The sequence below is a fragment of the Pangasianodon hypophthalmus genome, chromosome 2 (assembly GCF_027358585.1).
Source record: "Pangasianodon hypophthalmus isolate fPanHyp1 chromosome 2, fPanHyp1.pri, whole genome shotgun sequence".
Classification (NCBI taxonomy): domain Eukaryota; kingdom Metazoa; phylum Chordata; class Actinopteri; order Siluriformes; family Pangasiidae; genus Pangasianodon; species Pangasianodon hypophthalmus.
The window spans coordinates 23,608,572-23,622,109 of record NC_069711.1 but is presented as its reverse complement, the minus strand read 5'-3'; the positions used below and the strand labels follow the sequence as shown (position 1 = coordinate 23,622,109).

The 13,538-nt window shown below is 36.5% G+C and overlaps 1 protein-coding gene across 1 annotated transcript; it reads left to right on the top strand.

The window, feature by feature from the left end:
- Positions 1 to 5,989: 5,989 nt before the first annotated feature.
- Positions 5,990 to 12,850, top strand: LOC113538489 (uncharacterized). Its single transcript, XM_026933600.3, has 9 exons — positions 5,990 to 6,279; positions 6,454 to 6,537; positions 6,737 to 6,894; positions 7,116 to 7,255; positions 7,849 to 7,949; positions 9,504 to 9,621; positions 9,706 to 9,811; positions 9,907 to 10,012; positions 11,814 to 12,850. The coding sequence occupies exons 2-9, from the start codon at positions 6,463 to 6,465 to the stop codon at positions 12,747 to 12,749; spliced, it is 1,740 nt and encodes a 579-aa protein (XP_026789401.2). The 5' UTR covers positions 5,990 to 6,279; positions 6,454 to 6,462; the 3' UTR covers positions 12,750 to 12,850.
- Positions 12,851 to 13,538: the final 688 nt, after the last annotated feature.

Genomic DNA, 13,538 nt, shown 5'->3' with positions numbered 1-13,538 from the left:
TTCACTGTCATCTTCAAAGGGCCTTTGGGAAAACCCCATCAGCCATGTAGCTATAGAAATTCAAAAGATGTATGACGTCACCAGGTAGTGTAATTTATGCAAAAAAAAAAAAAATAATAAGTTGCATCCCTATCCTCACCGTATATTTCTGGACTTATATTTTATGATGGAAAATAGAAAATGAGAGCAAAAATTGAAATAAAAAAATTAGAGCTGAAGCTTGTATTGTAATGTGCAATTCAAGTGCAGTGAGATGTGTCTGTAAACAGCTTGTGTGAAACTCTCAACTCTAAACCTCAGGAAAGTGATAACCACAGTTCTCAATAAAATGAGGGAGGGAAAAAGTGAGGCAACCACAAAACTGTTAATAATGTAAACACCTTTTTCTCTGCTGTAGACTACTGATTTGGTGAATTGAAATATACTGTTATGACAAAATGAATCCCTGCACTTTTCATGCCTGACTTTTTATTTTCCTGTTTTTATATGCTCAAAGCTCTGTTTCCTAAAAAATGCTTTCTCAAAAAAATATATATATATCTGGCTTATCATATTCTCTTATCAGCTTTATATTTTCTTACATATTATAAATATAATTATACATTTTTTCCCCTGGTGTGTGCAAGCTTAAGATCTTGGGTAATTCCCAGGGAAAAATTTGTTCTTTTTTTTTCACTCATACAAATACCTTTAAAGATGTTATGGCTAATAATTACTCATAGCGAGTTTTCAAAGGAAGTAAATATCATCTTGCTTTTATCAGTATTTGACTAATCATGCATCTAGTGGTTACTGACATCCTTATATGTTCTTTGCTTGAACAAACTTTGCAAATTGATAACATGAAAATTATTCACATTCTGGTTAAAGCATTTTTTAAGGTTTGTCTTATTGTTAACTTATTAATACTTTTCACTGTAATAATGAATTTCTGTTCTTTGCATATATGAATGTAGAATGATTTGTTAAGAATAAAATCAGCCTAGAATCACTTCATTAACCAAACTAATAACAGAAACAATCAATGATTAACTATCCTATGAAAAGCAGTTCATTTCCATTTGCATATTTAGATCTTTATCAATGAAGGAGAACAATTCATGTTTGAGTGCCTATTTTATAGAGCCAAATACTCTTATACTATAAATCATAATAAAGAGATTTAATCTCAAAAGCTCATTAACTGTTTTTTTCACCAGTGAAACATTATCATGCATTATTATTGTATTTTAAGAGAGAGAGAGAGAGAGAGGGAGAAGGACAGAGTACACATTAGGTATGCTCTTGTCCTGTAGTGGTTTACTACAGGACAACACTGTGCACAGAGTGTAAGCAGGGACTCTGGCAAAAATAGCTATGAGAGCATAACTAAAAGGGAGAGCCAGAAGGTAACACAGGTATGGGGGCACCCTGGGACATAAAATGGCCAGAACTCTCTATGTCCATAAACCTTCCAGATCTGCACCTTTAGCTAAGAGAAAAGCTACCAACAAAAGGCTTGACTAAGCGAATTGACTTAAACGTGTGACTGACTGAATGTATCTGAGTCCCAAACACTAATTGGAAGGCTGGTCCATAACTCTGGTGCTTTGTAAGAAAAAGCTCTGCCCCTGCTGTAGCTTTCATTATTCTAGGTGCTAATCTTTTGATCGAAGCAAGCCTGGCAGATCATAAAAGAACAAACATTCATTCAGGTACTGTGTTGCAAGACCATTCATATATATCAGCTTTATAGGTCACTGGACGTATTTTATAATCAGTGCGAAATTTTACTGGGAGCAAGTGCAGTGTGGATAAGATAGGGGTGAAGTGATCAAATCATCTGGGTCTAGTAAGGACTCTGGATTAATTTCTGGACTATATGGAGCTTGTTCAAGCACCTACTGGAACATCCAGATAGCAGTGTGTTACAGTAGTCTAACCTACAGGTAACAGAAGATTAATTAGTTTTCTGCATAGTAGTAACAGTATGTAGTAACAGTATGTTTCTTATCTTTGCAATTTTCTGACATGAAAAAGTGCTGTCCAATAGCATTATCTATATGAGCTTCAAATGAGGGACTGGAGTTGATAATCACACCAAGTTCTCCCACTGTTGCTGGTGTAACTGAAAGGCCATCCATGGTTACTACATAATCAGAAAGCTTAATTCTAGCTGCCTGTGGTCTCCACCGTCAGAATTAGGTAGAAGGAAGTTACACAGCTTCCAGTGTCTAATGTTCTTTACACATTCTACAACTTTATTAAGCTGGTGCCTGTCATCTGACTTTGCTGAAACATATAGCCTTGTGTCATCAGCATAGCAGTGGAAGCTAATACCATGTTTAGGAATGATTGCACCCAGAGGTAGCATATATAAAGAAAAGAGCAGTGGGCCTAGAACAGAGCCGTGTGGAACACCAAAAATTTAGTATGCATAGAGGAGTCATGATTTGCATCTACTAACTGATAGCAATCAGTCAAATAAGACGTGAGCCAGGAGAGAGACATACCCTTAACTCCAAAACATTTTCTAGTCTATCTAAAAGAATAATATGATCTATGGTATCAAAAGCTGCACTAAACACAAACTAATACAGAGTAAAAACCTCAAATGTAATAACAAGAAATTGAAATATAAAATAAAAAATAAAGAAAATGAATCAGTTAAGGTTTTAAAAATGAGTGCAATGCAAATATGCAGCAGAAATAATTTGCTATGAGCTTAAAGGTAGGCACAAAATTTTTTTTTAACATGGATTTAAAAATAGCTAAATATTGGACATCCCTAAGATCTTCTGGGAGCTGGTTCCAATATTGTCTAGCATAAAAGTAAACTGCTGCTTCATCACTGCTTTAAAAAAGACCTAACAAACATCTGTTCAGAAAAATGTTCTTTCAGCAAATGAAGAAATAAACATTTATCCAAAAATAAGATGCCTCCTTGTAGTAGTTGCAAAAAGCCCTTATAACACATAGAGTTGGTTATGTGGTCTATTGACCCCAATTCTGTAACGGAAAAACAGCATCAGTTCTCACTTTGAAGTCAAGCTAGTCTACATACTACAAAGCATTAGCTTCAGATAAACATATTTTGAGGTTGTTTTGATAAAGCAGACATTTAAAATCACAAATCACCTGCTGTAACTCATATCTAAACTCTTTAATGGTTTAACACACACATGTGATTGGGTGCAAGATCAGGCCTACAGTCTTAAAGAAAGGTTCATCCAAAGCCCTTGGATAGCTGGCTAAAAAGGTTCTACTTGAATCCCTCTCTGATAGGGAAATCCTCTGTTGTAGGGGTCTGCATCAAACCTTTAAGGATTCTTCTAGAGGGACAAGCCGAGATGTTTGAGAAGAGGTTCATACAAATCATGAGTCACTGAATTTGAATAATCAAAACAGCAGAATCGATAATTCATATGACTATAAGACATTTTCCATTTAACTAATTCACAATTTTCCATTTAACTAATCAGATCATCAAATAAGCATGTGTTAGCAAGTGTTAGTTATGTTTTAGTTATGCTGTCATATAGTCTTGTAGTCCCTGCTTACGCACAACGTACATCCTCTTATGGTACAAGAGAATACCTTGTAGCTTATAATATGTTCTCACTCTTTACCCCACCCACCCTCTCTCTCTCTCTCTCTCTCTCTCTCTCTCTCTCTGATACCTGACCCTAACTCCTTCTGCCCTCCGGACCTGCCTGACCCATCCTGCTCTACTTCTGCTTGGAGCTTCCCTCACCTGAGAATCACGCACTGCTGCTGAGGATGGCCCTGCATGGATAGCCTAAATATTTGCTGCTGATAGTACCACAGGGATACCCTAAAGATTGCTGTGGATGGTCTCACTCGTATAGCCTAATGGTTACACTTCTGAAAACAGTTAAAGTCTCATTCCTTATTCCATGGATAACATCACTTGGGCACTATAGATTTAAAGCTAAAAGCTCTAATAAATTTTTAAAAAAAAAGATGCTTGTATGGATGTTTCTTTCAAAACACTCAATAGTACTGTTTGACATTATAGCACATAGTTGTGGAAGAATAATGACTCATAATCACAGTATCTGGTACCGCTCAGAAGAGGATATGTGTCCTTTTGAGTCTGGTTCCTCTTAAGGTTTCTTCCTCATCTCATCTCAAGGGTTTTTTTTTTTGCTACTGTTTCTTCTGGCTTGCTCAATCAGGATCTAAATCTACATCTGGATTTCTGATAGATTGCTTTCTGACAAAGCCCACTGGTAAAAGTGCTATATAAATAAAATTGAATTGAAATTTAAATCAATCAGCAATTGACAGTTCTTATAAGAATTTAGGATGCTGATTCATTCTGGATATTTTGACAATCATCTGTAAAGAACAATTAAAACACTCTACATGTGACTTAAAATAATGTTCTCTCTAATAAAAGTAATATTTTGGCATTTTAATTACAACCTGTGGATGAGTTATAGAAAATAATTCACCTAGAATGTACAATAAGAACTTTGGAAAAATCACCAAAGTTCGTCAGCAGACTGTTTTTTATTTGAAAAGTGGTCTATTATTTAATATGTACATTACTTTCTTTAAGGACAAAAAACGTTCTCTGTAACATAATTAATTGACATACAAATGCAGAAGATTTGTTTTTCCATGACACTTTAGATATGAAAAAATAAATAAATAAATAAATGTTTGTGTGTGTGTGTGTGTGTGTGTGTGTGTGTGTATGCTCGATCAAGACAATGATCCAAAAACATTTACATACACTGAGGAAGGGAGTTGCAAACTTTTGAAGTGATATTTTAATTTGGGTGACTTCAGATATATGAACAACTAATTGAATTTACATATTATCTAAGCCTTCTTGTCATTAATACAGTAAATACCCCAATACATGATACGTTTCTTTGGTCATTTGGGACAGCATGTTTGGTAATTTGGGACACATTGTATTTGGTCATTTGGGACAAATACTGTATTTGGTCATTTGGGACACATACGGTATTTGGTCATTTGGGACACATATTGTATTTGGTCATTTGGGACAGCATGTTTGGTCATTTGGGACAAATACTCTATTTGGTCATTTGGGACAGCATGTTTGGTCATTTGGGACACATACTGTATTTGGTCATTTGGGACACATACTGTATTTGGTCATTTGGGACAGCATGTTTGGTCATTTGGGACAAATACTGTATTTGGTCATTTGGGACAGCATGTTTGGTCATTTGGGACAAATACTGTATTTGGTCATTTGGGACACATACTGTATTTGGTCATTTGGGACAAATACTCTGTTTGGTCATTTGGGACACATACTATATTTGGTCATTTGGGACAGCATGTTTGGTCATTTGGGACACATACTGTATTTGGTCATTTGGAATACATACTGTATTTGGTAATTTGGGACAGCATGTTTGGTCATTTGGGACAAATACTGTATTTGGTCATTTGGGACACATACTGTATTTGGTAGTTTGGGACACATACTATATTTGGTCATTTGGGACAAATACTGTATTTGGTAGTTTGGGACACATACTATATTTGGTCATTTGGGACAGCATGTTTGGTCATTTGGGACAAATACTGTATTTGGTCATTTGGGACACATACTGTATTTGGTCATTTGAGACACATACTGCGTTTGGTAATTTGGGACAAATATGGTATTTGGTCATTTGGGACAGCATGTTTGGTTATTTGGGACACACACTGTATTTGGTCATTTGAGACACACACTGTATTTGGTCATTTGAGACACGTACTGTATTTGGTCATTTGGGACACATACTGTATTTGGTTATTTAACGTTGGGGTAATTTGTGTATTTTCATTGGTTAAAAACAGAAAATAAATGTGCGTGTCAATGTACCTGACGCCCCAGTATACCTGTTAACATTTTAACATACTACCTGACAATTTTTGTTACTTGTGGTAATGAAGTCATATTTTTTTTCTCGAAATATGAATACTTTGTTTCTCGAATATTGCAAAGAGAGAGAGAGAGAGAGAGAGAGAGAGAGCTAGAAGCTCGCGCCGCTGTTGCTATGGTTACAGCACGGCGACGCGTTGTATACTTTCAGCGCAGCTCAGGGAGACACCGGAAGTGTCCACGGCTTAAATTCAGTCTCTGACTGCTGGAAAAAACCAACATGACCTAAAACCAATCAAACCTAAAACATAAACTCAGAGAGTGAAGTGAGCAGTGAATCTAGCTGAGTGAGCTAACTAACTAGTCGAAAAGAGAATTAACGGAATACCTTGATATCTTTATACAGAGGTTCTAAAGTTTGTGTAAGTTAATCCTGCTGGTGTAAATGTGTGTATGACTGTATAGGCGGATGTATATATGAATGTATATCTGTATGCATGCTTGTATATATTTATACATGTATATATGTATGTATGCATGTACATGTGTACATACGGTATGTGTGTATGTCTGTGTGCATGTATGTGTTAAATAAGGGTTGAAATATGACAACGAGAGTGCTCCAGGCTTTTGACACCTTGGACAATCACTCCAAGAGTGTGCTGGATAGACTTGCAAAGGTAATATAACTCTGGCAGTAATCCACTGTAGTTTATTATAGTTTTATTACGATCCTTGTGCTATGATAGTTTCCATGGTTTGCAAACATTGTTTTTCTTTTGTGCCAAAAAGCATTTTTTTGCAGTATTTATAGCATTATATGTGTATGAACAAGTTAAAATAGTGTAAATACATTAAAAATCTCATCCTTCCTTTCAGAAAAATCACCAGCTGACACAAATGTCAACACAGTGCTTTGCCTATGGTAGGCCTGATACAGGACTGGGTCTTCGAGGTGAATTTAGTGCCAGGAAAAAGCCCAAAGCAAACAAGGAAATTGTCAGTGATGAACATGATCGTCTTTATAAACGACTAAGGTAAGGTTTAACACAGATGACCTGGATACTGAACCACTGAGGGGTAGCACACATCAGAACTCAATCCTGATTATGGTGATCAGACTTTGGACTGGTCTAACATACGATTCCCATTAACATTACTGTCACCATACTAGGAAAAAAACCTTAGCATTCTACCAATCTGAACTGAACAGGAAGTGCCAGGAATCACTTTTTTCAGGCTGGTGTATCCCCTTTAGGAAGTCTTTAGCTGTGGCAGCCAGCCTGAAAGGCAGTTCCCGCAGCAAATCAGTCGAAGCTGGCAGTAGCAGAGTTATCATACATCCTGAAAAACATACAACTAATGTTAAGTCATCAACAGGACACTCCATGTGCGGAGGTAAGATGTGCCCTTAGCTAAGGAATGGATGACTGAAAAGAGTTAAAATTATGGAACTACTGATCAAAGCGGAGTCGAAGTGCAAAGTTTTTTTTTTAATTTCTTAAAAAATATGACACAGAGACTAGTTTATACTCTATATTAGATGTTGTATGTTTTTAAACAGAATGCGGGGCCATTATTTGGATTGACAGTTTAGTACTTTAGAACTTTATTTCTATATTAATAATATTTTTTTTTTACCTTGTAAACACCTTTAGGAAACAATAACAAAGTAAGAGAGCATTAATGTCACATAATATCTATGAATATGTATGAATATTAATAATATTCTGTAAAATAAACAGCATTTGGATTAAAAAAAGTCTGGTCTTTGAGCCCAAAATATTTTATATCCAGCATATTTTATGCCAAATATATTGTCCCATAAGTTGGTGTTACGTCTGTTGTAGTTATGTTTTTGTTTCAGTTAAATATTCATTAAAATGAAGTAGTCAGTGAAATGATACATCTAATTAAGCTCAACAAATGTGGTTTTGCAGTGCACTTTTGACTCTACTTGTTTGCCCCATGTATGTTGCTCTTTTTTAAAGGCACAGAAGAGGTAGGAATAAGTTTCTTGATCATGCCGAAGAAGCCACAGACTCCTCAGTCCTGCAGTCGATCTCCACGCAGAATGACGTGGTCGAAAGAGGTGCTGAGAAACTAAATAATTCAGTCTCTTCTCATGCATTCTTAATTCTGCTCTTTACAGTACTATTTATGCAGAATAACAAATCCTATAGAAAGGTTTCTTTTTTTATTCTCATCAAAGCACATACTCACGGGTCATTTTACTAGGTTAACCAGCCCCACAGATAAACCAGCCCTACTAGAGGACCACTACTGACCAGATATTACATATACAGAGTAGAGGAGAGCTGACAAAAGTTTTCATAGCAGCAAATGGGCTGCAGTCAGTAATTATATACCTATAATCATATAAATGACGCTTTGCTCATACTGCTTTGCAATAGAGTATAGTATTTACTGTATTGTTTGTTGAATCATTCATAGTTTATCGTATACTTCATTGTCTTTTATAGCTTGTATATAATGGAATGAAAATGTCATTTCTTCAGGACAATGGTGCAACACATAGTGCAGTATCATAGTACAAAGGACTAAATAAAGTGCAAATACAAGCCAGTGTGAGATGATACAATAAATACTCAGGACAATAAATACACAACAGTGCACAAGTACTAGACAGGACAACAGAACAATATTGCATAGAAGCAACCAGGGCAAACTATTGCCTGTAATTTATGACTCTACCCTATCATGCATCTGGGTAGAAAAAAGATGGAGAATGTATAGCAGCATGATCAGTAAGTGTCTTTTGACATTAAAAAATGTCTTGTATCTCATATTATCATCTTGTCTGTCACTGTATTATGTGCAGTGTAGCACTTTGATTCTAGAGGAATTATATTTTGTTCCTAACATTACATCTGTCTGTGATGAGTGGAACAACAACAAGGCTGACTTGACTTGATCTGACTTTATGTCAGGTGTGGCGTGTAATTAATGCACATGAAATGGATTACATACTGTTATCTTTTTTCCACAAGTTGCCTTTGGAGCAGAAAATAAAAGTAGACAGATTAAGTAGACATTGCCAAATCTAAATGCAAGTTACAGAAAAGGACAGATGACAGCACAGTAAGTTTAGTGCATTTGGTTTGAATGAAAGGGTTACAACCTTTCTGTTGACTGTGGTTGGTATTCAGAGGAAACATGGCATGAACCCAGAAATGACAAAGAACCCAGAACATAGAAATCATGCATGCAACTGCCTGTTTGCCATTAAGTGTCTGTGTAATAGTTTGTCAAACACTATTTGTATTATGCCATTAATGAAACATTGTGATATAATGCCTTGCTCAAACCTAATATTTTATTTGTTGAGCAATTTTTAGATATTAGATGATAGTCTCACATCTAATATCATGATCAGGCATCACTGTGTATACCTTATAACGTGTGTGTGTGGTAAAGTGTGTATACCTTATAACGTGTGTGTGTACCTTTGGAACAGTGTAATCTGCTCACTTTTTTCTTGTCTGTTGAAAGACATTGCGTGTTATGTTCATGTTAGATAGTTACAGAAAATATTCTTCAAATATTTAGAAATATATTTAATATGTATAAACTTTGATGGGAGGACCAGCAATATGCATTAGCTAAATGTATCATTCGCTTTCAGGTTGAGAAGGTTCCCTCTTTGCATGAACTAACCAAGGTGAACAGGAGCAAGGCCTTAGTAGGCATCAGTCTCGGAGACACAGACACTTGTCACTGGTGCTCCACCTCAGTTCATAGTGGTATGACTGAAATATGAAATATGGTCTAAGCAATTCACTTTATCTAACTGACCTCCTAACATGGTTTATGTGTATGTTTTCCAGAAGTGGATGCATTTAAATCACCAGTGCCTGATGGATCGATAAATACTCAGCAACTTCAAGAGAGCACTGATAATATTAGTACTGGCACCAGTGTACCTCACAACAAGTAATTTTATCCCTTTAAGAAATGTTCAAAAAAGAATCAATATTGATTGAATATCAGAGCTCAGTCCTCTCTCTGTTTTTTTTTTTTAAAAATAGGACTGAAAAGGAAGTCTGCGCTGAGCCTGTTCCTCTTAGTTTTGATGATTTACTTAAGAGGAAAGATGTGAAAGTGCTCGCTCCTCGCCTTCATAAAGGCTTCCTGGTAAGCACCTTCTGTATGAAGTTCTTTACTAAATCCTGCTCAAACAATAAAGCACATTTTTTTTAATAGTCACGTGGAATAAATTGTGAAAAGGAAAAATGAAAATGTACTATTTTATGTAAAATGTATCTATTTTGCAAATTATCCACAAAGAAATATTCCAAGAGGTTAACACTGAAGTGTGGCATATCCTACGACCAGATAACAAACCAAAACCAAGTGAAAATAGTACAGTAAGAACCAAAAGCAAGAAGTCAGAGTTTTGTCATAAACCTTCTGTCTCCAGACCTGATCTGTGATGTGGCAGAGTAGAGAGGATAAATATTACAGCTGAGAGGACCTACAAATATAAAGGCAGTTATAAAGGCAAAAAGAGTGGGCACTCACCAGCCTATTTAATATGAGCCACTTTAATTTGAGTATTTCATAAACTGCTGATCTTCAGAGATTTTCACTTAAAATAATCTCTAGCTTTTACACAGAATGGTGCAAAAAAAAAAAAAACATCCAGTGACTTCTGCAGGCAGAAATGCCCTGTTGATGAGAGAGATCAGAGGAGAATGACCAGACTGGTTCGAGCTGACAGGAAATCTACAGTAACTCAAATAACCACTCTTTACAACAGTGGTGAGCAGAAAAGCATCTCAGAAAGCACAACACGTCAGAACCTTCAGGTAGATGGGATACAGCCGCAAAACACCACATCAGGTTCCACTCCTGTCAGCCAAGAACAAGAATCTTAGTTTGAGCTCAATCCTACATTCCTGTGTCAGTAAGAGAGGAAGGATACATAGCTAACTGTGTACAAGGGCTTCATTTATAAAAACATGCATGAAAAAATAGTCCTAGGGGTTAGTGATTAGTGATTAGTCCTGGCGCTTTATTGATAAAAATGACCCAAAATAGTGAGTCATAAGCCACTCATAACTGTGGGTGAAAAAGTCTTATCAGTCTTGGAAAATGCTCTCTGAGTAAAGCACCGTTGGCAAAGTCTGCCCACATATACAGTAAAATCAATACTTTAATTGTGATTGTTAGACCAGTGAGCTGAAAGTCACATACCACATTTTGGAAAGATAAGATAAAGGTGCTTTCACACTTGGTGGTTCTTCTCAACCACCAGCGGAAAAAAAAAATGTACATTTTCAGAAAGGCACCAAGTGATATCAAGTCATTTTCTTTTAATCTCCTGACCAATCAGCTTGCAAACTGTGGTGCAAGCAAGAAAAACAAGCATGGCAGTGAAAAGATTAGTTACTGAGGAGATTTACGACATGTCAGTATTTCAGCGTTGCTATAACAGTGGATCTATTTTTTGGGAAATTATATGAGGTCACACTTTAACTGCGGCTTGATTACGCTTGACGTTCTGCCTCCAAAGCTATTATTACTGATAAGCCTATCATAGATAGCAAACTGGGCTAGTTAGCTGCTATCTGTAATTCTAGCTAGGACTTGTATGAGTGTTGTTATGATGTATGTGTACGAGTGTTGGCGTGAATGTGCGTATTAGCATATCAGTGTATCAGTATAAACTGGTTTGCACACATACATATCTGTAAAAACATTTTCAGGTTAGTTTCCTGTTTCAATCCAGATCTATGCATGAAGGAATGAATTGTATGAACATTTTTTAAATGAGGTTCCTGATTTCTGTCAACTGTAGCATGTGTTGTAAGGTTTTCTTCCGTTACACCACATAATTATGCCATGAAATTGTTTCAAAAGGTTGATATCTAGCAACAGAATTCTTTAGGTTAAGTATTTCATGCTGAATATCTTTGTTTTTTAAATGTCCCAGGCTCAACAGAAAGCCAGTGAAACGTACCCTGTGGTGTACTGCACTCAGCAGCGTCAGTATGAGCCTTTCAGCAGCCCAGGCTTCCACTCTCTGGCTCCTGCACCACAGATCAGAAAGAGGAACCTGCGCTCAGCTATCATTCTCTACACAGAGTCTGTGCAGGCAAAGTACATGATTCACAGTATGAGGGAAAGACAGACAGGTGAAGACCTTCGCAGTCACAGACCATACACCCAGCCCGAGCTCAAGGTGAAGAGGACAGGAGGTAATTGTGTCAACGTGCGTGTGCTCACCGCTGATGGGAAGGTGATCAGATCTCCAGATCTCACCCAACTTCCTCTCCATTATCATGATGAAACCTCTTCAGTATGTGCGTCTACATCCACCAACAAAATCTCGCTCATACCTAAACAGAATGTTTTATCTCCTTGTGTTGGCACTGTGACTAATGAAATGAACCCCAATCAAACCTGTGACTCTGGAAAAATCTCTCCAGCCTGCTGTAAACCATTGCCTGCTTCCCCGAGGAGAGGGTTAAGCAGCAGTGCTCACAATTCAACTTCACAATCTTGGTGGAGCAGCTCAAAAAACAAAGCAGATTTTCTGTCAATCTCCAGACCACTAAAGTGCAGTCAAAATGGCATGGACGTCATAGTCAGAGAGAAACAGCTTCATAATGGAGACTGGCACAAGGAAGCAAAAGAGCCATACAAAAACGCTATGGCCGAAGTTACGGATTATGATAGGTTTAGTGTGCAGGACATGAGCTTCTCCAGACGGAGCAGTGCAAACACGATGCCATCACCCCAAGAGACTGTGCTCATCGATGTGATCTCTACCTGCTCGACTACTGACAGCGAGAAAACTCACAAGCGCAATGCTTCCTCATGCCAACCAGAGACAATAAACATTCCAACTGCTGACTATCTGGATTAAAGCATCTTTCATAACTTTCCTGCATTTAAGACCTCTACTTTGCATTTAAATAATCGATTGTGTCATACTGCAAAAATAAACAAGAAATGCCATATTTCAGGTTACACCACAGCGCTGGTGAATTCTTGACTCACATTAAGTTTCTATAACAGCACAGCTCAGGAAGTAGTAAGGCAAATCACAGGTTTATATTAAAGCATACAAACAGCGACAAAGACCTCTTAAAAATCAAAGACTAATAATAAACTGATTAAAAACCATGTTGTTATTTAATAAAGAAAAAAACATGTAATCATTGATAGGTTGAAGTTTTCTGTGAGGAGATGTTTATTTAACATTTCTGGAAGGAGTCTCCAGTGTCAGTGCTTTGTAACAGTCTTTAGCTGTGTAAGGTTTCTGCAACAGGAAAATCTCCAGGAGAAAGGACGTTGCATTTTGTAGTAACAAGCTGCCTTTAAAAAATAAATAAATAAATAAATAAATAAATAAATAAATAAATCTAATTAACTTCAAGACAAAGTGAGGGAACGAGTGCTTACAGCTAAGGAAAGTGATTACAAGAACTAACTTTTTTCAGACATTCCACAACATTGTAACTATAAAGGGATAAAAAACATACAACATAATTATAAAAGGATAAAAACATACAATGTCACTATAAAGGGATAAAAAAAACATACAACACAACTATAAAGGGATAAAAACATACAATGTAACTATAAAGCGATGAAAAAGTATGAGGTGGTTAATAAATAAATAAGTAAAAATGATCATTGTTGGCAAATCGTG